This window comes from Callorhinchus milii, unplaced genomic scaffold (assembly GCF_018977255.1).
Source record: "Callorhinchus milii isolate IMCB2004 unplaced genomic scaffold, IMCB_Cmil_1.0 Scaffold16, whole genome shotgun sequence".
NCBI classification, from domain to species: domain Eukaryota; kingdom Metazoa; phylum Chordata; class Chondrichthyes; order Chimaeriformes; family Callorhinchidae; genus Callorhinchus; species Callorhinchus milii.
In genome coordinates this window covers 7,560,513-7,584,320 of record NW_024704757.1, presented here as the reverse complement: position 1 = coordinate 7,584,320, position 23,808 = coordinate 7,560,513, and the positions used below count along the sequence as shown (strand labels likewise).

The 23,808-nt window shown below is 43.6% G+C and overlaps 1 protein-coding gene across 1 annotated transcript; it reads left to right on the top strand.

Annotated features, from left to right (window-relative positions):
* The first annotated feature begins 51 nt into the window (after positions 1 to 51).
* gid4 (GID complex subunit 4 homolog) lies at positions 52 to 23,179 on the top strand. Its single transcript, XM_007911282.2, has 6 exons — positions 52 to 232; positions 4,293 to 4,352; positions 9,884 to 9,991; positions 10,657 to 10,758; positions 18,430 to 18,560; positions 21,057 to 23,179. The coding sequence occupies exons 1-6, from the start codon at positions 77 to 79 to the stop codon at positions 21,118 to 21,120; spliced, it is 621 nt and encodes a 206-aa protein (XP_007909473.1). The 5' UTR covers positions 52 to 76; the 3' UTR covers positions 21,121 to 23,179.
* Positions 23,180 to 23,808: the final 629 nt, after the last annotated feature.

Genomic DNA, 23,808 nt, shown 5'->3' with positions numbered 1-23,808 from the left:
TTCCTTCTTCCCCTCCCTCCCCCCCCCCCCTCCCCCTCCCTCCCTCCCGGCTCCTGTCAGGCGGTGACAGCGCGCCATGCCCGTCCGCACCGAGTCCTCCTCGCTCGTGCCGCCGCCCCCCATCAACACCCAGCAGCCCGGGGTCGCCACCACCCTCCTCTACAGCGGCTCCAAGTTCAGGGGCCACCAGAAAAGTAAAGGCAACTCCTACGACGTGGAAGTGGTTCTGCAGGTAAATAACGAAGCCCCCAAACCGGCTCCCGGTGCCTCAGACCCCGAGTCAGCGGCACCGGGTCCGGCTCTGCACGGTCTCAGGCCGAGACTCACACTCGGCTCCTTCTGATATTTGTTTCAAAAGATCTGTGAAAAAGGCACCTTTTTGCCGCTTGTCACTCCTCGGCACTTGTCTACGCTGTTTTGTAACCTGTCCCGCTCCCGATTGCTCTCTTTTTCACATTCCCACATTGCAAGGAAGCGGCCATTTATCCACCACCTGCCCCGGTTTAGCCGTGACCTGCTACATTTGACGTGTAACGCATTTCAAACACCGTTCCATATGTTTACCATTTGTCTTGTAAGCTGCGTCGTTCCTGTTAATTATAAATGCCCCTTTTAACATTTCCTCGCTCTCGACAACTTTGCAAAATATCCCTGAGACATAACTACTTATCTGTCTGTTCTGTGCAGCAAATTCACTGTGACAACCCCCCTTCACCTGGTAAACCCCCGCCCCTCCCCCATCAGACTTGCTAACCAGTCCTATTTTGATGCACTTCATCCTTAAATAGATGTGGCTTTAGTATGTTGACAACATTTTGCCATTCTTACAACAGATTTGGGCCGAATGGCCTCCTCCTGTGCTGAAAGATTCTATAAAAAGGAAACATTTGCAGGGCTATGGGGTAAGAGCGGAGAGTGGGGCTATTTGGTAGCTGTTTCAAAGAGCTGGCACAGGCACAATGGGCTGAATGGCCTCCTTCTGTGCTGTAATATTCTATGATTCTATATAATTCCTAACACTTCCAGGCTGTTGGGAGCTTCAGCCTATCCCTTTGCATCTGTCTTACTCCAGCTGTACTTGTTGATAATAATCCTTGTATTTGATCTAGAGCCTTAGTCTTTGAGATGTCTCAAAGTGCTTCACAGAATATACTGTAAAGACTGTGTTTTGTCGGCGAAATGTTAGGAAACACTTCTACTTGTTAGGAGAGTACAGCAGAAGTGATCTAGCATTCATCTATGTCTCGTTCTATTAATCACATTACTCCCATTCGTAGGAGTCTGTATAGGAGACTTACTTGCTCTGATTGCCAGTCCTGCCTCTGCCACTTGGCCTGCACAGAGAAATTGCACTTCCCTTCTCTAACCATCGTTTGTCATTCTACCAATGTATCTGTTGGAAAGTTGAATCTTATTCCTGCTTTGTTACCCCATCTGTCTGTCGTTGCAATGCGACTCCTGTTGATCTGAAGCATATTTTCCTGAAGTTACATTAACTCCTCATGTGCCTTTGTTCACCTCTTTATATGTCACTTTTGGCTCATTCATCTGTGCAAGTATGTCAGTAAACTTGTCTTGTTGTCCCTGGACCTGTCATGTGCACCTGACTTCCTGTATGAATGTGTGTGCAACACACATTTAGTCCCCCATCTAACTATCCTATCACTCACTTCTGTTGTTCTACTTAGCCCTATCATCTCACCTATAAGAGCTTACCCAGTAAATGTGCAGTATTCTTTCTCCAGCTCACTTGTTCTGCTCAGCTTCTGCCTATCATTACTGACTGTTCTTTGTGTAAGTGCACTTTTTAATATTTAGTCATTCGATGAAGGCCAAAGATCAACAGTAGAGCACATCAACAGGCTGAAAGATTTGGAGAGATACTGAGACATCAGAGTCTTAAATGTTGTTAAGCTTGGGTTTGAAAGCCTGTACATACTAGGACAATGGGAAGAATGAGGAGATGCACAGGCCTTGAGAAGGAATGAGCTGCATTGAGAGATGATGCAGTGAGGATTCTGTCAGGAGGAAGAATGAATTTGAATTTTGGGAGGAACAGGAGAAAATAATTGATCCTGCCTTTAGTCAGCATTTCCCCCTTTTCTCTCGGAGCTGCCTTGGATCTCTCACTGCTTGCACATCAAATGACTAAGTAGTGACGATCCTTTTTCGGGGAGCGGCAAGCGTGATTTCCTTGGGGCTGAGCTGTTGCCAAGATGATCTGCTTTGCAACAGAATGTCGGAATTAAGTCAACCCTATGTGGTGATATCTATCCAGTTTTGAAGCTAACAATACTATACTCCCAAGAGTTTGCTGAAGACAAACCAGGAAGCTTACCTTGAGATGCAGCAAACTTACCTTGATAATTGTCTAACTCTCTCATATCTCTGACCCATCTGCTAGTGTGTGTAGTGAGCTCACCTTGACATAATCTATGTGTGAACAGTAAACCTGCATGATGTCCATATTTCCCTGTCACTCTTAACAACCCTGTCTCTGTATTCATCTCTTTCCATGCATTCTCCCTTTGACAGTGCTGACCTTGATGCCCAGTTTTTATTTCTACCTGATTATGTATCTGACCATGACTTTTTAAAGTAAAAAGGGAGCCTGGAATTTTCGCTCTACTTGTCCAGCACGTCTTGAAAATATCCAAGGATGGCTAGGGAAGAGAAGGTTTCGTGAGATTCTGTTTTTTTGGTGCATCTTCAGGTTACTCCAATGGAGAAGTTAACCCCTTGGTAGTTTTTTGAACTTTGTTTGCTCATATTTTTCTCCTTTAATTACTGGGAATACTTCATATTACAAAGGCCATCCTGCTACAGGAGGTTGCAGCTGCTGGGGAGTCATGCCATCAGTGTCACATGAGTGGAGTGGGGAGGGATTCAGAGCAGTTATACTGTTTTCTGGAGTAACGTGGATGATTTTACATCTGATTCAGTCACATGGCTTGTGGCAGTTACTAACTCTGCCCTGAAACGAGAACTCAGATCTCATAATTTACAAATAGTCTGGGGTTGAATTAAAATCAATCAAACCTACTTATAACCATTCAAACCAAATACGTATGTTTGGTTTAAAAACAAGTACAGGCCTTGGCATAGGTGTGGTGTGCGCAGAACTTATCTATCTGTATCTCTCCTAATGTAAAACAATAGCAGTAACAGTGTTTGTCCAGGCACCATCTGACTGTAGTAAATGAACATCCATATTGGGTCAGTGTCAGCCTAAAGTTTTCTCTATTTGAATTTTCTGCAACTCCCTCTTTCTGTGCTCTGTGTGTTAGTGGGGCCCAGAGGGAGGGGAATGTACCAGCAAAAAAACATGTCAAATGACTGAGAATTCTGCTCAATGCAGCGCTGCTCTAATCAATGTTCCAGCTTTCTTTTAAATTTATATTTAATTAAAGGCTGTTCTCATTTACAATTAAAAACAACCAATGAAATGGATTCAGTTAATTGTCTTGTCATTGGCCCTCTCATGTGATCTGGTGGTTGGGCATGTGTAGCTAATGGGTCTTGCAGACATTGGTGCAATAACAAGGCAAACATTGAGGTGTATTTTTAGTCTTTAGTTTTTTAGCAAAACCGCTAATGTAGTCTATTGGCCGACTGAACCTGTTGAGAACATTGTACTGGCATTGTAGAATTCTATAATGTATTGGTTAGAGCAGTCGCCTCACAAGCAAGAGGACCTGGGTTGAGTTCCTGAGCAGGGCAAAACCGTAAGTTTTCTTACTCCAGACGCACACCTCGGTTTACCTAGCAATAAGTAGGAACCCTGTTGTTAGTCAATTGGCGGATCGCTTTTCCGGGGTTAATAATCCAGCCAAATTTTTTTTTAAATAATAATTTGGACACTCAATCCACAACTGTTTATGGGACACTGCTGCGCTCAATTGGCTGACGCGTTTCGTCCACAATTTAATTCACTTTACAGTATATTCTGTGAAGCGCTTTGAGATGTCCCGAAGAAGTGATAAGGCGCTTTATAAAATGCAAGTATTATTACTATTATTGTTGTTGTAGGCCGAGGAGATCTGGGAGTTTGGAATCTTGGCCTTGGGTGATATTATTTCACTTTACTTCCCAATTTCAATTGAACTGTGAGGCCCCAACATATCAGTTACTTTACCAATGTTTAGCCGCAAAGCTGTGATATTTCTATGATTTTATGTAATTATTTATTGTAGTAGAATATTAAGTTGCTTTTCTTTTAAACAATATCCTTAATATTTCTGGTGTGTATGCTTGAATATCGCAAATCCTGATTAACACAATTATTTCTACAGCATGTTGACATGGAGAACTCCTTCCTCTGTGGATACCTGAAGATCAAAGGGCTCACTGAGGTAAGTGATGCAAATCATCAAATCTTTCCTGATCAATCAAATGACACATTACTTTGCACATTACTTTAGTCTTACTTAAATCTTGGAGGCAGAGTACAACTCCTCTTCTCCATCACCAACCGGCTCCTCCGCCCACCCTCTCATGCACTGCCTATCCTCTCTTCCAACGCCAACTGCGAGGAAATGTTGGACTTCCTCGAAACCAAAGTCTAGGGGATCCTCTCAGCTGCCTTTGCCATTCCGACCCCATCTCCCACTCATACCCCGGCCCTTACCTATCCCTCTGTCCACGCATTCGAACCTGTCTCCCCCTCCTCTCTCATCACCACCATAACCCTCCACCTGCTCCCTCGACCCCATCCCTACCCGTCTCCTTACCTCCCAACTCTACCTCCGTGCCCCCCTACTCATAGACATCATAAACCTTTCCCTGTCTTCTGGCACTGCTCCCACCCCTCTAAAAGCAGCCGTCATCACTCCTATCCTTAAAAAAAATCTTTCCCTGGACTCATCCTGCTCTTAAACTATCGCCCCATCTCCAACCTCCTTTTCCTTTCCAAGGACCTGGAACGAGTCATTGCTTCCCAGCTTCACTCCTTCCTCTCCCACCGCTCCCTTCACGAACCCCTCCAATTGGTTTCGACAGCACAGAAACAGCTTTGGTCAAAGTGACAAATGGCATTTTGTCCATCTGCGACCAGGGCTCCCTCTGCCTCCTCGTCCTCCTTGATCTCTTTGCTGCCTTCGATACCGTATCCTCCTCCACTGCCTCTCACCTCAACCTTCATGATTCTGTTCTTGAATGGTTCAGATCCTACCTCTCACACCGTCTCCACTTCATCTCCACAAATGGCTTCTCATCCAGTCCCTGCACTGTCTCTTCAGGGTTCTGTCCTTGGTCCCCTCCTTTTCAATATATATGTGCTCCTTCTTGGTGATATTATCCACAGACATGAGGTCAATTTCCATATGTATGCGGATGACACCCAACTCTATCTCGCTGCCCTCACCCTTGATTCTAGGACCACTGCTGTCCTGACAATGTCTGTCGGATGAGAGCAGGCCCTTCTGATTGTCTCCTGTCAGTGCCTCCACACCTTGGGCACTGACAGCACCGCCGTCCAAGGATGCACACTCCACCTCACTAAGCCAGTCCGGAACCTTGGCATCTTGTTTGACTCTCAACTATCCTTTCTATCCCACATCCACGCCATGTCCCACTCTGCCTTCCCCCACCTCCTCAACATCGCCCGGCTCCGCCATTGTCTCACACCGCAAGCCGCTGAACCCCTTATACACACATTCATAACATCCAGGCTCGACTACACAAACTCCATGCTTATCAGTCTCCCTAACTCCTCCCTCCATAGGCTGCAGATCATCCAGAACTCTGCAGCCCGTGTCCTCTCCCGCACGAGGCTCCCCAACCCTATAACCCCCATCCTCGCCAGACTCCACTGGCTTCCCACCACACAGAGGATACAGTTCAAGAACCTGGTCCTCACCTTCGAAGCCCTCCATGGCCTTGCTCCCCCACATCTGCTACCTTCTAATCACCTACCAACCTGTCCGCTCCCTCTGCTCAGCGGGCTCCAGCCTGCTTGACGTCGCCCGCCTAGCTCGCTCCACCACTCCACCATTGGTGGGTGGGCCTTCTACCACTCTGCCCCCACCCTCTGGAGCTCTGTTCCGCAGTCCCTCCGCCTCATCCCTCCCTTGCCTCCTTCAAGACTTGTCTCAAGACCCTCCTCTTCAACCGTGCCTTCGGTCACCCCCCATCCCCGCCCCTGTCCCCACCCTCCCCGATCCCAACCACCAGTTCGAGTCCGAAACACTGATTGTCTAACGCCTTGGGTTGTCCGCCTGATGTGAAATGCACTATACAAATGTATTGTCGTTGTTAAATCTTTTTTAAATATTAGAACTAAAAGTTATAGTCTTGGTAGTTGAATGGCAGTGTATAAATATATAAACCTTGGGAGATGAGGAGCGACCAACCCAAAGGGGCAAATGTTTCAATGAAAATTATTAGCTGCTGTAGATTTAAAAACAACCATTGTAAGTTATGGCTGTTTAGCTGATAGTGGGTGCAAGTGTGCACCTATAGTGAAAGCCCCCTGCCATGATCTGCTGTGCTTCACTAGATTGTGTTCGGTGTCACGGGGCTCTTCCAGAACCTTTGTAAATTGACACATAGTGCATTTGTGTCCTAACACTGACTATGGTTGTGCCCAGTACAGCCTCCTGTGTTGTCTTTGCCAGTCGTAATGACCCCTCCCCCCAGTTGTTGCTCTAACAAAACGCACGTGGAAGTAAACTCATTTGGAGTACATGTAAATTAGGTTTGGAAATTATTTACGGGGGAAGGGAGGGATTAAAACACTTGTCTCAGGCTGCAAATCGGCAGCTTCCTGCTCGTTCTGCTCTCAGTGGGTTGCCAGTAGTGGCCGAAGTGAAGCAATGGAAGACTGACTCCTCTTCCTATTCTCGAGTGTGGCTAGCCACAGGAATAGAATACCAAGGTACTCTGACCCTCTTATACATCGCCCAAGTGATTGCATGAATTTACTCAAAGAGCATCTCTTCTCCCCCCCACACCCCGTGAGCTTGGGGTTCATGACTGGATGTAGGTATTAATTCAGCTGTGTTGCACCGTTGGACTTGATTATTCCAAGTCAATAATTCATTAGTATTTTCTGTTTGAAAAATGTTCAAAAAAGGAAAGAATGTTAATCCGAATATCCCAGTTTCCTAGTCAGAAAGAGGATCTATGGTAACGCTTGTCATCAGCCAGAAATCAGTGAAGCCAATCAGGTTTCTCTTTGGATAATATGCTGCCATATTGGATGGCTTGTGTGGAGAACGCTCCTGTGTTCTCTGTTGTCATGTGGGGTCAACTGGCTGGTATAAGAATGACTGGATTGACTAATGTTACAAACCAGAGATTGATGGTAAAATGTTTATACAACACGCGAGTTTGTGCTTTGAGTTGAATTTGTAGATCAGCTTTAATCCACGTGATAGCTGATGTATAATTCTAGGATTTTTAAAAAAATATATTACATAACAATCAAGTGACTCAATGTTTATGCTCATCAGGATGAAGGTATCAGTGCTGCTAGTTTTAATACAGCATCAGTTCTTATATTCTTTGAGATTGGTAATTTGGCACTATATTTGGGGATAGTTTTGGCCTGCAGGCTTGCACATGCCCTTAGATATGTTGGTACTGTCCTGAATGCTATTCGACATGGAACTTTTGTAACAAGCACAAGGTTTTCATTTGTTCTTGATATAAATCTCGGTCTTGGAGGAGAAAGACAGTGTCAGTAGCACTGAAGTTCTAAAGTATTCATGTTCATGAATTAATCTTATAGGAAGAGCATATTGTAAACTACTCCATCCTGAATTAAGGAGGAAAGGAAAAGACACAAGACAGTCAGGAGACATGAGGTGGTAGCTCATCAGCAGAGCGGGTGACCAATTAACGCAGTTTCACATATCCTCTCCTGATGTAGGACCACTTTGGTAGAGGTCTGGGAGAAGGTAATCTGCCCACTGAGTATGGTGGAGAAGGGTGTTGGGAGGATAGAGAAGAGTGTTCAGAAACAAAGCAAGATCAAACTTGGCTGTCCCTATTGCTTCCCAAGTTCCTGTGTAGTTTAATGTGGGGAAAACTGCCAAGAGGTAGGAATGCTGAATGCTGTTACTGGTTGTAGTAATTCACTATAGTGGAGATAATACTGTTATAGACTTAACAGTTCTCACTGTTTATTGTGTGAGTCTTTGTTGCTAGGGAATGACATATTTGTAGCTCAGTGGTTAGAGCACTTGCCTCACAAGCGAAAGACCTGGGTTTGAATCCTGGCAGGGCTAAATGTTGTGCAAGTTTCCTTACTCCACACACCTGATAATAATCCCTCAAGAAAAAAAAACAATAATAAATTGGTCACTTCAATCCACGACTGTTTGCGTGACACTGCTGTGTGCATTTGGCTGCTGTGTTTCGCCCACAAATATACAGTCAATTCACTTTACAGTATATTCTGTGAAGTACTTTGAGACATCTCGAAGACATGAAAAAGCAAGGATTATTATATTATATATTTCCAACTTGTTCTAAGTGGGTTTTTACGCAAAGAGAAAAGGCCTTTAACCACTTCACTTATTGCTGTGCTGTTAATACTGTGGGATTGGTGCTGCCTTTATTGAGTTAGCTTGGTTGGTAACCAAATTAACTGCAATTCTGAATCATCAACGTGAATGTGTGGCTCAATAGAGCAGAATTAGCACTTAACGTGCGTGCATATTTGAATTGCTAAACATGGGCACTGAGTCGCATTGTTACTTGGTCATTGACTCGAACGTCTTTGTCAACACAGTATTAGGCAAAGCATGCTTGTGATGTCTGTTGCCTGAACCATGTGTTGTTTTCCTCTGTATCTGTTTTCAAGGCGGCCAGGGAATGATGTGCAGAAGCCCTCTGCTGTTTCAGCTACTGAGAACTCACTGAAGCAAAGATTTTGTTTGATGGTTGTAGGTCTGGCTTGGCAGAATGGGGGGAAAGAAGAAAGACACTTTAGTTTTCATGCTTTGAGAATTGGAAACTAGGGTTTCCTGAAGCAAAGGCTTTGTGGAGCCCAGACAGTATGTAGTGGATCCTGTTGGAATTGAGTTAGGAGTACAGTCACACATTGGTCTATAGACAGAATTAATACAGATCATGTTAAATTCAGGTCATTACTCATAATAATCCTTGCATTTGATATAGCGCCTTATCATGTCATTGAGGCATCTCAAAGTGCTTCATAGGATACACAAAAAAGTGGAGTGACTGTATATTTTGTGGGCGAAACACGGCAGCCAATTTCACACAGCAGTGTCCCACAAACAGCCGTGGAGTGAGCAACCAATTTTATTTGAGGGATTGTTGGCCAGTACACTGGGAGAAGCTCCTGTCTCTTTTCCAATAGTGCCATGGGATCTTTAATGTCCACCCGAACAGGCAGACGGGACCTTGGTTTCACGTCTCATCCGAAGGACATCTCATCTGAAGGACAATGGCTCCAGTCCCACTTCCACAGCTCCTCGAGGAACATCTGAGTTGTATTGCTACAGAATGTTTCATTAAGGGCCAGCTGAGACTTTCAGTCCTGTGTACTAATCCAGGGCATGATCCAGTTTCCTTTGCAGATTTTTATGTAAATCAATATTTTTATTCATAATTTGGACGTGTACTAGTTTATTAATCTGAAGAGACAAGACCCAAATCAAAGTAAACTCTGAGAATGTTGTGAGATTGAGGCTCCAGAGGATGAATATTTATGGTTATCACATGGATGAGGAGTTGTTGATTGTGGTTGTTGGAGCAGGTGAAAGCAGGTACTGCAATAGCCGTGCTGAACGATGAACTGCTGTGAGGTTTTTCAGGAAGTAACGTGCGGTAGTTTATTGGGAAGTGAAATGGTCAAACGCATTGTGCAATGAAAACTTGTGGTTTTGCTGAGTCTTGTTCTGTTTCCACCTTGTAGGAATATCCGACTCTTACCACCTTCTTTGAAGGAGAAATCATCAGTAAGAAGCATCCTTTCCTCACCAGAAAGTGGGATGCAGATGAAGACGTAGATCGCAAACACTGGGTGAGTTGTCAATTCAGGGAATCTTCCACACTTTCTCTGCAAACTTTCCAAATGTTTGATGTTTGAGATGTTAGTACCACTGCCCATTGCCCTGTGAACCCTCCAGATGTGCTCCAGTTTTGTCTCTGAAAATAATCATGGTCGAGTCATCAATTTTAATCAAAATTTAAATTACAATTGCAGACGTTTTAGTTGCCCTTCCTCTGTGATTAGGCTTAAGTAGGCTTACATAGATTCACACCCTTGTCTTGTGTAGTTTAAAGATGCTTTCAGTATCATGTGTTACAAGTTTTGCATGTTTTAATCTCTAATGTATCTGACCTGCTTACATTCCACTCCTCTACTTGCCCTCTTCGCTCAGCTGACTCCGGCCTCCTGCATGTCCCTCATCCCCTCCGCTCCACCATCGGCTTCTGTGCTTCCAGCTGCCCTGAAACCAATGAAATTCTCTGCCTCGGTTGCTCAGCCTTGCCCATTTCTTGCCCATCTTCAGATCACAGACCTTCCTCTTAAACCATGCTAACTATCACCATCCCCTACTTCCTGGCTCGGTGTCAAACTCTGCCACTTTTAAGCGCCCCAAGATGTTACCCTGTGTGAAGAGCGCTGTATACATGCAAGTTGTTTTTATTTATTTATTTGTTTGTTTATTTATATCTTTTCAGGGAAAATTCTTGCCATTTTATCAATATGCAAAGACGTTTAACTCGGATGAGTTTGATTACGATGAGCTAAAGAACAGTGATTTTGTCTTCATGAGGTGGAAGGTAACAGGAATTATTTAACTATTTCTGGTTGCTGATAAATAATGCAGGCAAAGACACAAAAATCAAACTTAAGTAAATTAGTAATTTTTAAAACCTCAATGTAACTGTCTCAATACAAGGTGACCCTGGTGGCTGATGAGTGCAAGTAACAGCAAACCTGGCAGCTGTGCACTGGACTGCCAAGGCCTAGTGTGTGCTTCACAGCCTTGTTCGTCAGCTGTTGGTAAACTCTCTTCAAGGGACACTTATTCCAGTTGATGTGACTGAGGAAACACGTCCACACTTGGGAGCAGCAGCGTGTGAAGCTGTGTGTGTACTCTGGCTTTGGGGCTTTGGTTTGGAATTAATGCACAATATTCTGGTGCAGCTCCAGCAACAAATAAAGCAAAATGTTGCCTTGGGCACAGTCTCTGCCATGAACTCGAGATCGGAATAAGCCACCAGTGTGCAGTAATTTGTAGGCAGGTGACTGACTCTGGAGCCTGGGATACAGTATACGCTCACTGGATGGATATAGGACTAAACCACTTTTTGAACTTCTAAAATTTGTCTAAATGCTGAATGTTATAGAATCTGAAAGTATGGAGACCAAGTTTGGAGGGTATTTTAGTCTGACGAGCACTTGCATAGATGTGTACAGTGGAAGAATGAATGTGTTGAGGGAAACTTGCATGAGAAAATGGTTGTTTGCTCCAATTACCTTATATACAACTCAAAGTTATAGATGTGAAGCAGCATTGAACGAACTAAACTGAATGTGAGAAGGAAAGAACTATTAACTTTAAAAATAAACTTTTCCTCTACTTTCATCTTCCACGAGCTGTAATGTTATTTTGTCACAAGGGTGACTGAGTGACGCAGTGCAACCCACACTGCTCTGGAGTAACCTCTGGGTTTGTATTTCTTTCTTCAACCTGAACTATGATTTTCTAGCTCAGGGAAAGCACTTTCCATCTGCTGTGTCCTCTTTCCCCTTCACCAAAGTGTTGCAGCTGAGAGTGGATTTTGTGGAATGTCATAGGACAGTGTCTCGGGTATAAAATATGGGGTGGGGGGAGTTTGGGTTATTGAAAATCAGCAATTAGTCCAAGGATTGTAGCTGTTTACAAGATGAAGCCCTATTTACTAGTTACCTAGATCAAATTGACAAGTCATGTTGCCTTTTTTTCCTTTTCATCAGTTTTCACCTCCCTGCCCTCAATACTGTACAGAAACTAATCAGGGTAGGAATCCGGCAGGGCTCCAATGGGGCTGTGTTATAGCTTATCTAACGTTTTTTGGAGTGAAAAGATGGACATTTCAAAGTATAATGGGTGAATTTATTGAACAGGATCATAATAGAGGTTCAAATCAAGAAGGTTCTTCAGCTCATTTGAGCTCATAGGCCCAACTGTCGTTCATAACACTGTTTCGAGCTGCTTGTTATATAAGTCCAGTATCCTGGCCTGACCACCCTTTCCTGCTAACCCATTCTCTCTGGTATATAAATATTTCTTGGTGTCAGTCTAAATTTGTTCTTCACAGCCTTGATGCAACACAAACCTGTACTCTTGCATTCCCAAGCCCTTTACCTGCTCTGTCCTTTGCAAGATACTGCCATTCAGCATATACTGCTGTCCCTTGTTTTTTCTGTTTAAATGAATCACCTCATGTTTCACTTAATTTGGCTTCATCTGCTACAGGTCTGCCCATTGCTCTAATCTATTTGACCTCCTGCAGTTTCTTGCTGTCCTCCTTACTATACACTACACCTGCAAGCTTGGTATCAGTTCATATTGTGATAAAGTCTCCCTCTTGTTTTTCTATCATTTCCTTCTTTATAGGAAGAGGTAAATATTATCCCCTGATGAACGGAGATCCATATTTCTATCAGAAGTTCTTCTTGTCTAATAACTTTGAGCTATCTTCTTAACAGATTCTAGTGTAGGAGTGTTCAGTTTAATCTAATTACCCCTGTTTGAGACATTCAGATAATATCAAACCATGTCTGCATATTTTAGGCTTTAGCCTTTCTGAATTGCTGCCTCACAATCCTCTGTCATACGCCTTCCTTGTTTGCTACATTTGAGGACAGTTCAGGATAACCTCTGCTGCTGGGTGATGTCATGAAATGACTCGGGCTCAGCTAATTATCTCCTGAAACTTAATCATTTTAGAATATTTTCCATCATGGGTTTAGAAGGAAGCTGAAGCCTTAGTAGCACAGCCTGTAGTGATGTTGTTTAAGCAGGATTACTAATGCAGGCCAGGCTCCTTGTTGGTTACTAATAGTAACCAGCAGCAGTGAAGAACCCTAGGATTGTTAGCATGCTCTTGTTTGGCTTATTGCATTTTCTGTCTCTTTTTGATTCCTCATTAGCTTTCGAATGCTTGTATTGCCTAAAGTTGATTCTATTTCCTCTTTAGTTGACAATGACTTTATGAAGAATATCTTAGAATGTATGACATTCCCCACTTCTCCCTTTGGGTCTGATACTATCTGTGATTCATTGTCCAGTTTTACTTCTCTGAAATACAGAGGCTCCTTGTAATTTCCAGGCTTGATGTACAGGAAAACATTGTATCTTCTCACCTCTTGTTAATTTCTAAGAACCTCCTCCTGCAAAACATTACAAATGTATTAAGTTGCATTATTTAACACGATCAAAACTGTCATCTTTTTACAAGTTGTTCAAGTGATGTGCTTTATCTTTTGCTGACATACCTGGGTGGTCATTGGAGTCATCACTCATGAGGCATAGAATCTCATGTTTTTTATCTCTTACCATGAACATGCAAGAATGGAGACCAAAATCAAAAAGGCCATCTCAGTTGGGTATTTGTTTGATTAAAATGTTCAAAGATGTGATCAGCAAAGTGCATCGAAGCCAAATTGAAACAAGAACATATGAAGATGGAGTCGTGCATGTATGGGATTTCCCTGTGTCTAAATGTTAGTTCCGCTAAAACACATACAAGGCTAGTCATCATATGCTATTCTTTACCGGCAATTGTGCCTGTTCCTTGTCCAATATTGGGTGCATTATTATGTTGTGCATTTACATAGGATAACATCTCTCTGAGATGAAAAGAGGTAAAAAAAAATCCTTTTGTGATCTGTTCCTGATCACCATCCCTATGCAACAACTTCCCATTTCTTCCAAACACATTTGGTCTTCTTTATCTCTAAGATAGATAACATCCGCCTGGCCGCCTCCTCTTCCTCCCCCCGCACCACGTCGCCTACCCATCCCACCTCCATGCCTCCTTCACCACCCTCTCCTCTTACGACAACCCTCACCCTACACTCCTTTGCCCCTCTCTCTGCAACTCTCTTGCCTCCGCGTTCTCCTGGACCTCTCCGCTGCATTCAGTACAGTTGGATCATGCCATCCTGCTTCACCTCCTTCATCCACCTTAGTGGGACCGCACTCGCATGGTTCGAGTCCTACTTAACAAACAGCCAATAAAACATCTAGGCAAATGGTTTTTCCTCTCGCCCCCGCCCGGGCACTTGTGGGGTACCCCAAGGCTCCATCCTTGGCCCCCTTCTTTTCCTCAACTATATGCTCCCTCTCGGTGAAGTCACCCGCAGACAAGGAGGTTAACTTCCAAGGGTATTCGGATGACACAAAAATCTACTTCTCCTCCAGCTGCGACTCCCAGTCTGTTAATGACTATCAGCTTGTTTGATGGACATCAAGGCCTGCATAAGCGCAAATTTCCTGCAGCTGAATGTCGGCAAGACGGAAACCATACTCATTGGCTTTCGTCAGTGTCTTCTCTCCTGCGGGGTGAGGAGTATTCCCATTTCTTGCTTGGAAGAAATGAGAATATTCCACAATCTCCCCATGCTCTCCAAACCCGTACGCAACTTGGGGGTCAGGTTCGATGCCCAGCTTTCCTTGCTGCCCCACATCCATTCCCTGAACAGGACCACTTTCTTCCACCTCTGCCACATTTCCCGGCTCGGTCAGTACCTCACAACCGAAGCAGCTGAAACCCTCGTCCACGACTTCGCCACTTCCTGGCTGGTCTATTCCAATGCCCTCCTCACTGGTCTCCCCAGCTCTGCAATATATAAAATCCCAATAATTTAAAACTCCGCCCAGATAAAACGCCGCACGAAACAGCGTACTCCCATCACACCAGTCCTTGCCAGGCTCCACTGGCTCCCAAGTACTGAATCAATCGATTTCAAGATCATCTCACTCGTTTTCAAATCTCTCCGTGCCTTCGCAGCTCCCTACCTATCCGATTTGCTTACTCCCCACTCCACCACCCGCTGCTTGTCCTCGTCCCCTCCACTCTACCATCAGTGGCCGTGCCTTCAGAAACTACGCCCTGAAACTCTGGAACTTACTCCCTCAGTCACTCCGGCTTGCTCCCTCACTCCCCACCTCCAAATCCTGCCTAAAGACATTTCTTTTTCATTGTGCTTACAGTCACCTCCCTCTACCCCTGGCTTGGGGTCAGACTCCACTATTGGCTATTCCGCGTGAAGGCCGTTATATAAATGCAAGTTGTTGTTGTACTCCAGTAACTGAATCATAGAGTATTACAGCACAGAAGGAGGCATTCGGCCCATCGTACCTGTGCCAGGTCTTTGGAAGAGCCAACCAATCAGTCCCACACCCCGCTCTTTCCCCATATCCTTGCAAATTTTTCCTTTTCAAGTTTCTAACTAATTCCCTTTTGAAAGATGTTATTGAATCTGTTTCCACCAGCTTTTCAGGCAGTGCATTCCAGACCGTAACAACTCTCCGCCTATATAAAAAAATGTCTCCTCAACTCCCTCTGGTTCTTTTGCCAACTATCTTAAATCTATGTGCGCTGTACCCAACGACCAATGGAAATAGTTTCTCCTTATCTACTCATCAAAACCCCTCATAATTTTGAACTCCCTCTGTTAAATCTCCCCTTATCCTTCTCTGCTCGAAGAAGAACAATCCCAGCTTCCCTAGTCTCCCCACATAACTAAAGTCCCTCATCCCTGGTACCATTCTGGTGAATCACTTCTGCACCCTCTCCAAGGCCCGTGATATCCTTCCCAAAGTGTGGTACCCAGAATTGAACTTAATATTCCAGCTGAGGCCTAAGCAGTGACTTATGAAGGTTTAGCAGAACTTCTTTGTTTTTGTACTCTATGCCTCTATTTATAAAGCCAAGAATCCCATCGGCTTTTTTAACAGCACTATCAACCTGTCCTGCCACCTTCAAAGACCTGTGTCTTTGAACCGCCAGATCTCTCTGCTCCTGAACCCCCTTTAAAACAGTATCATTTATTGAATATAGAATGGGATAATATGATTCTGTTGCCTTCCTGAAGAACTGACCCTTCTGACGTGACTGTGAACACATTTTTCCTTTGTTTGCTGACTTACTTACCTTCATAGAGTGAGACGGCATGAAAGCAGGCCATTCAGCACAGCTAATCCATGCCAGTGTTTATACTCTACCTGACCCCCCCCCCCCTCCCCACTTGCCTTATTCTGCCCCATGATCTGATAACCTTGTACCTACTGAAGAGAACAAACGTAAATTTCTTTCTGTATACAGAAAGTTAACTGCTGCATTTTACTCTCAGCGACCTGCAAACTTTTGGCTCGACGGTACTTCTCCTGCACAAGAATAATCAGATTTTATTTCCTTCCATTGAAGAGATTCCTTTTCTCTGTGTATCGTCTTTTATCCTGACACTGCAGTAACCTGGGAATTTGAGCGTTGGTTCTGTACATTCTTGTACACAGTTACTTGGCTGGTGCCCATGCAATGGGCTCAACGAATTTTGAGCCGATACAGAATTTTCTTGGACACAGAATCTGAAATAAAATGTATTGTGAACTCAGTATCTTCACTCTCCAATTTTCGTCCTGGACAACTCGAGCGCACCTCCATTTATAGTGAGATGTTTGCGAGGTCCGGGAACCAGCCTCCAACACAACCATCTGTGGAAATGACCAACGTTTAAAAAGAAGAGGAGAAACAAAAGCATTTTGAAAGCCTTAATTAGAATAATCTCAAATTTCACAACAACAATCAGTGTTACTTTGCTACTGCTGATCTGAACCTGAGGTGACATAAGTGCAAAGTGAAGAGCACTTTCTTTCCTTTCACGTGAAAGAGCACGTGCTTTCCTTTCCTTGAGCACGAGTTATGATATTGTTCCAAACACCATTCTTTTGGGCTGCAAGGTTTGAATATTTTGGCTATGATGAGAGATGTGTTACCATTGGAGCTATCTGCTGTTAGTTGCTGTGCTGGGATGATTTGCTTTCAGGAAGTGGTCCTGCTATTGAGATGTGATCAAACAGACGTACAGTACACAACTGCATCAAGTCTTTTTTTTTTGTGAAACAATTTATATTGTGAATGCGATCCACAATTGTCTTTTGGGGAGAGAATCAGGGAGCAGAAAGCAAGTGAGGAAGAGGCAAGGCACTTCTCCAGTAGGCGGGAGGGAACATTGCAGAAAGAGTCAACAAGGGCCTTCTTGTGCTCATTTTTGGTTCACAACTTTCCCACAACTACATGTCCTACTGTTCATCTGCGTCCCCCTCCCCTCCCATCACCACTTAGTAAATTTTCAACCAAAAAAAAAGCCACAAAGGCAAACAGAACCTTTCCCCAGGAATTCCAAGATGTTGAATTCATTAATGTTTGACTTCATCCTTCTGCAAGAAACACCGTAAAATCTTCCGACTGAAATAAATCTCAACACTTTTTTTAGTCCCATCTACAAGCGCTCCATGACGTGAACATCATGCCTGCCTCTACCAGCTGAGCAGCTTCCCTCCACGATTGCCAACCTGAAACCAGGACCTCAAAGTAACCTCCGTGCCCAAAAGCTGCAGTACAGTAAGTGTATACACCCAATGTCTATACTTCTTGCCTCATAAACACAATCCTTTTTATATAGAGATTTTTTTTTTCTAAAGCCTGCTCCTATATGGTTGGTATAATTCTGCATGTCAGGGATTACACCATCCAGTGACGTGGGTCAAACTCTTATTGTGTTTGCAGTGCTTGCCAGTTATTGGATGGGACTTGACTTGGATTTGTTCCCTAGTTGAATAGGAAGCTTGTGTTTTACCCTGGAAAGAATTGTCAGCTGACCTTGCTTTTGCGACCACAAGCAAGTTTTGTTTCTTGGATTTTTTGTTTGGAAATCTTAAAAGAGGAAAACAAAAACTTATGATCTTTATATCAGAAACTCTCTCCTTGCTCAGGGATTATCTCTTCTGGTTCATTTTTTTCAGAAGTTATTTTTAACGGGAAGAATAGTGAGTAAGCCCTACTTTGTACAGGAGTGCTGCACATATCCTCTTTCTCACAGTGTACCTGCATTAGGAATATTTCTTTAGTTACACCAATCTATGCAAGTGTCTCCTTATTTAGTCTTGAATTGGCTCTATAATGACAAGGATTTGGCTTCTTCACAAATGCCAGTCTTTCTGACTAAAATAATTCTCCATCGTCCATTTGTGTCTGTACCAGTGCAATGTTCAGATTATAAGGGAAAAAAAGCACCCATGGGATTTTATTCAAAGATGCAATTTACTCCTTTTACATAAATCTCTACTGTAGACTCCAACAGGTATGGTTCAATAGGGAACAAATTAGGAACTAGTTTAAATGGTTGGTCATAAAAGTTTGAATTGATTTACAGAATTATTTTTTCTTTCTTTCCAGGAACAGTTTCTAGTCCCTGATCACACGATCAAAGACATCAGTGGCGCTTCCTTCGCAGGATTTTATTATATTTGCTTCCAAAAATCCACAGCTTCGATAGAGGGCTATTACTACCACAGGAGCTCAGAATGGTGAGAGGATCTGCTTATATTTCTATATCTGTCAGTAAAGTCTCACCAATGGTCTGGTTGGCAAAGGTACTGCTCGAGTGCAGTTCCAGCAAACCTGAAGCCTTGCTCCTGGTCTGTACTGAGTTACTGGTCACCTCCCCCCTCCCTCTTCCCCGGCTCGGGGTCAGACCCCACCACTGTCAAGCGTTCTGGGACGCTACCCCTCGTGAAGGGTGCTATATTGATCAAGTTGTTGTTGATCTCAGTTAGGGCTCAATTGGATTTGGTGACAGACAAAATTAGCCAAGGTTCCTGCTCCTGATTACTCATTGTAGACACCGCTGTAAGTTGTGGATATTGGGTGAAGGAGGATGAAGGTCAGCAATGATTTTGCCTCTCGCAGCTGAATATTCCCGCTAACAATTATTGTCACAGTTGAAATGGGATTGGAAACTTGAGTGAGTTAGGGGAGGGTGACCGAATGTGGGAATCATGCCATCACCAGAAGGAAACAAGGGTCAAAATGCTGACAGGAGGGGGAGGAGAAGGCAAACCTGTTTCTGTTAAAGGGCTCCCAGGGCAGAAGTGGGTACATCTTCTGTTTTTGATCAGTCAATGCGATGGGACATGCCCTGTCACTGCACCATCACAGCACCGCTTGCAGGTGATTACACCGTAATGAAAATTATGCACAACAATTCCTTTCAAACAGAAGGATTGTCAAAAGCTGTTGATGAAGATGGGAAGCGACACGGCTGCACTAAGAGAATTGTAAAAGCAATAAACGTGTGAAATAGGTACAACCCTAATTGTTATTTGTTCAACTTGAGGCTGGCCACATCCGGATATATTTTTCTGAACAGTATCTTAAGTGTCATCTGCCAAGGATTGCACAAACTACACAATTTGATAGCCACTTGGTCAGATTGTGGTTGGATAATTCTAGTTTCTTGATGGCCGTGGAACCAAAGGTGGGAAACTCCTCCATGAATAGAAAGTGATTGTATCATGTTTGATGCTGGGGTAAGGAGGAGGTGTAATTCGATGAGAGGTTCATGTGTGGACAATACCTGCTTGTCCTTTCAGCCTTGTTGCTGTTGTTATTTTTTTAAAACTTCTTTGCCTTGAATTAAAACATTAAATATGACAAGCAAAGGAGCAATTGATTTTTAGAAAATAAATGTTTGCACCTGAGTGACAACTGAACAATATTAAGGAATGTGAGCAACAAGCTTTGAGTGTAAAGTAGTGAGTTTCCTCTTCGATCGTGCCTTTGGTCACCCTCCCACTTCTCTACCTTCCCTCACCCCTCCCCTTCCCCATGCACGGTTCCTGACCTGTGACTGTCCAGCGCGTTGGGACGTCCTCCCGACATGAAAGGCGCTCTATAAATGTAATTTTGTTGTTGTTGTTGAGTGATCTGTCAAGAGCAGAAGCCCTAAACCAGGAGCACAAAGCACAAGAACTTTATCACAATCCCTGAAATCATCCAAGATCTTTCTGGTTTGAGGGAAAAATGTGGGGACACGTGTCATTGAAACGCAATGTAAACATTAAGACGCCTGAAAAAAGTGAGATCTGGTACAATTTTAGAACGAAAGAGGCGGAAACCAAATCAGCCTGGGGGTTGGAGTGGGTGACTGAGGTATGAAGATGTAAGTGTATGTTCAGGTGTGGGCTAGAGCTTATAACCTGGGTAATATCCCATCACAAGTAGCCAATGCACAGACGCCTTGAGGACTTCCTTCATTCCCACATACTATATTCAATGCCTGTGGGGCCTCGATGTTGCCCAGCCCAAGTATGGAATGGGGGCCCACATTGGCGAAATTCTCCATTCTGTCCGTAAACCTGTTCCCGATCTCCTTGTGGCACCACTTCCTTTCCCACCTTCCCCTTAGAATACATTAGCATATACAGCACGGAAACAGGCCATTCGGCCCAACTGGTCTACGCTGGTGTTTATAATCCACATGAGCCTCCTCCTGCCCTTCCTCAACTAAGCCTTCAAGCATAACCTTCTATTCCTTTCTCCCTCATGTACCTATCTAGTTTCCCCTTAAATACATCTATGCTATTTGCCTCAACAACTCCTTGTGGTAGCATGTTCCACATTCCCACTACTCTCCGTGTGAAGAAATTTCTTCTAACTTACCTATTTGATCTATTTGTGACTTCTATATTGATGACCCCTGGTTTTGGTCTCGCCCACAAGTAAAAACATCTTCCCTATGTCAACCCTATCAAAACCTTTCATCATTTTAAAGACCTCTATCAGGTCAGCCCTTACCCTCCTCTTTTCAAGAGAAGAGTTCAAGTATGTTCAGCCTTTCCTGATAGGTATAACCGCTCAGTTCTGGGATCATCCTTGTCTAAGCTTGGCCTTGCACAGCTTCAGCCCACCCCTCAGCATGCTATTGTTGAGGCACTCTTCTGGTCCAATTGTGTTACTTTTCTTATTTAAAAGTTACAGCTTAACTTCTCACTTTTAACCAGTGTTTTATTCTCTTTCTCCAGGTATCAGTCCTTAAACCTCACACACGTCCCTGAACACAGTGCTCCCATCTACGAGTTCCGGTGACATTCATCAATACACCCCCATCTTATTGGGGGGAAGGGGAGGCAGATAATGGAACCGTTCGAGGGCAGAGAAACTCAGAGAGAAAAAAAACTGTTCTAAAATCATAAGGAACAAGTAGCAGTTTCTCTGCCGCTAACAGACATGCGGTAATGTAATGGGAAGCTCAAGCATCAAGAATTGAAGCCAAGCGCGTGACTGTTGGTGCTTGATTGTTTCACTAAGTAAAAGACAACTTGTTTTCATCTGGTTTTAAAGCTACTTTAAACTGCACTTATTGGTATTTAATTTTGCTCTCATTGATTTAAGTTTTCTTTTCAGTGCTAACTGTGTTGTACCAGAGCTAGCAGCCATTACCAGCATCACAGTTGTATTTGATGTTTTTTTCCCCCCCCTTTTTGCTGTTGGCGTGTTTTTATATATACATAAGCTAATCAGGCTTGAATCCTTTAAAAGATCTTCTTACCTATTCTGCTGGTGCTGTTGCACATGCTCTATGCTGTGTTTTTGTGAGAGTACAGAAGTGACCTTATCCGAACAGACAACGCGAGTAAATCAAAAATCAGAGAGATGGGGTTTTAAGAAAATCCCTTGAATGACTGACTTTCCTTTGCAAGTCTGTAATTCTATTAAGGATTTATAAAATGCTAACTATAGAATAAATGGATACCCGGGAGTGAGTTTACTGGGCGTTTACCTAATTTAGAGGTTATGATGGCTTCAACGAAGTCCTTTAAAACCTGAGATTAGGCTGTGGGTTTGGTCCTCCCCGTTATCCATGTTATAGGATATATTCTGTGTGGAATTTGAGTAAGTTTTGTGTCGGGAGAGGGCTTCAGTGTTGCTGTCTCAGATGTTCACAGAAGGCTAACGTGTGCCTTTTGTGATGTTGTTCCTTTGGAATTGGGGAAAAGATTAGTTTGCAGTGCAGGGGATTCCACGTGTGGCGTGTTCCCAATCTGAGCTGCCAGTTCCCCCTTCTTCACCTCCCAACTCCCTTCATCCCAAGAAAGCAGTTGTGCTGAGCATGTGCACAAAACCAGAGATCCACCTTCACTCTGGCCATGTGTCTGGCCTGACTGACTACCCAGTGGCTGGTTGATCTTGCACTTATATAAAAGGGTTTAAGGGGGGCAGGAGAAAAAGAGGTTTCCAAATTGGACAACCTATTAATATAAATTTTAATAATAGAAGAGGTTTTAACAAAATTGGTGCAGGAAAACAAGTTTCTTCAACTGGTTGTAACTAGCGACATCTAGTGCTAGAAAACGTGTATTGCACCAACATTTTATCCATAGTATGACTCCTTTTATCCTGATTAAACACATCGCTGATTTGCATACAAATTGAATGCCTAGATCAGGACTTGCGAGTACATATAATGGGAGTAAATGGGAATGGTATGGTGGAATTTTGTGCTTCAACAGGATTATGCAGGTGTATGTTTTTATTTCCAAAGTACAATTTCTCTCCTGAAGATTAGTCATGAAGATATGAATGGACTTTAGCTTTGAAATTCTACATATAACAGTTAGATCTGTTGGTTTAAAACTTTTCCTGCTCTGTCAGAAATAGGATTGTTTTAATCTCACACGGGTCAAGACTTGCTTCTGTTCCTCACTTGTATTTTGCATATTTTTGGAACACTGGCAAATAAACTCAAATACTTTTTAAAACCTTTAAGTAAGAAGATTTCTGTAAGTGGGAAAATAAAGCCCACTATCCACAGGCAAGACAGTCCCTATACAGTGTGGATGGCATACTGACACGTGAAGGTGGACTAACCAGTTTGTATTGATTTTATTGTTAAATCGGAGCATGGGGACGAATATTTCATTACACTGCATTGTTCAAAGATATCTGGAGCTTTACGTTTGAGATCTGTGGTGAAATATGTAAGAGTGCCACATCCAATAAAGTTCCTTGTGAAAGACTGCAGCTTTTGGACTCTTCTGGGCCTTACGAAAAAAAACATTCTCTCCAGTGAATTTACTGATGAGAATATTTGTCAGTGCAATAAAAAAAATTCAAGACAATTAAAATTGTAAATGTGGTAAATCGTTATCGTTGTCCAGTCTTTAGTGTCTGCCAGCATATCCAAGCACATCTGCAGTTCAGTGAAGATGCTATATTTTTGTTTGCCAACACACACGAGTTTTAATCCATTACAAAAAAAATTCCAACACATTAGGCGCTCTTGATCTTGATGACGGAACAGATTATCAGCGAGAGAGCGAGGGGCACGCCGGTAACTGGGGGGCTTGGGATTCTTCCCACTCGGGTTCCTTGAATCCGGCTCATGGGTAGTGTGGCACGAGCTGCAGAAACAGCACGAAGTTCGCCATAGACCGTGTTCTCTTGGCCTTGGGACGTCCTCCCGACGTGAAAGGCGCTCTATCAATGCAGTCTTGTTGTTGTTGTTGTTGTTGTTTTCAATGGTAAGCTGCAGTAATAGTTGGCTAAATTCCTGCAATGTCCCCCCTGATATCCCCCCCTGACAGTTTATTATTATTATTATTATTTTTTTTGGGGGGGGTGGGGGGTGGAGAGAGATGGTGCACAGCGCTTCCTTCTCTAATCCGTGTTCCCGGCTCTGCAGTGACTGACCGGGACCTCCAACCGTTCCCATGGTTTACAATCCGGAACCTTAGTATTGGGTCCTTCCGGCGGGACTGGGGACTCCGGCCCCGT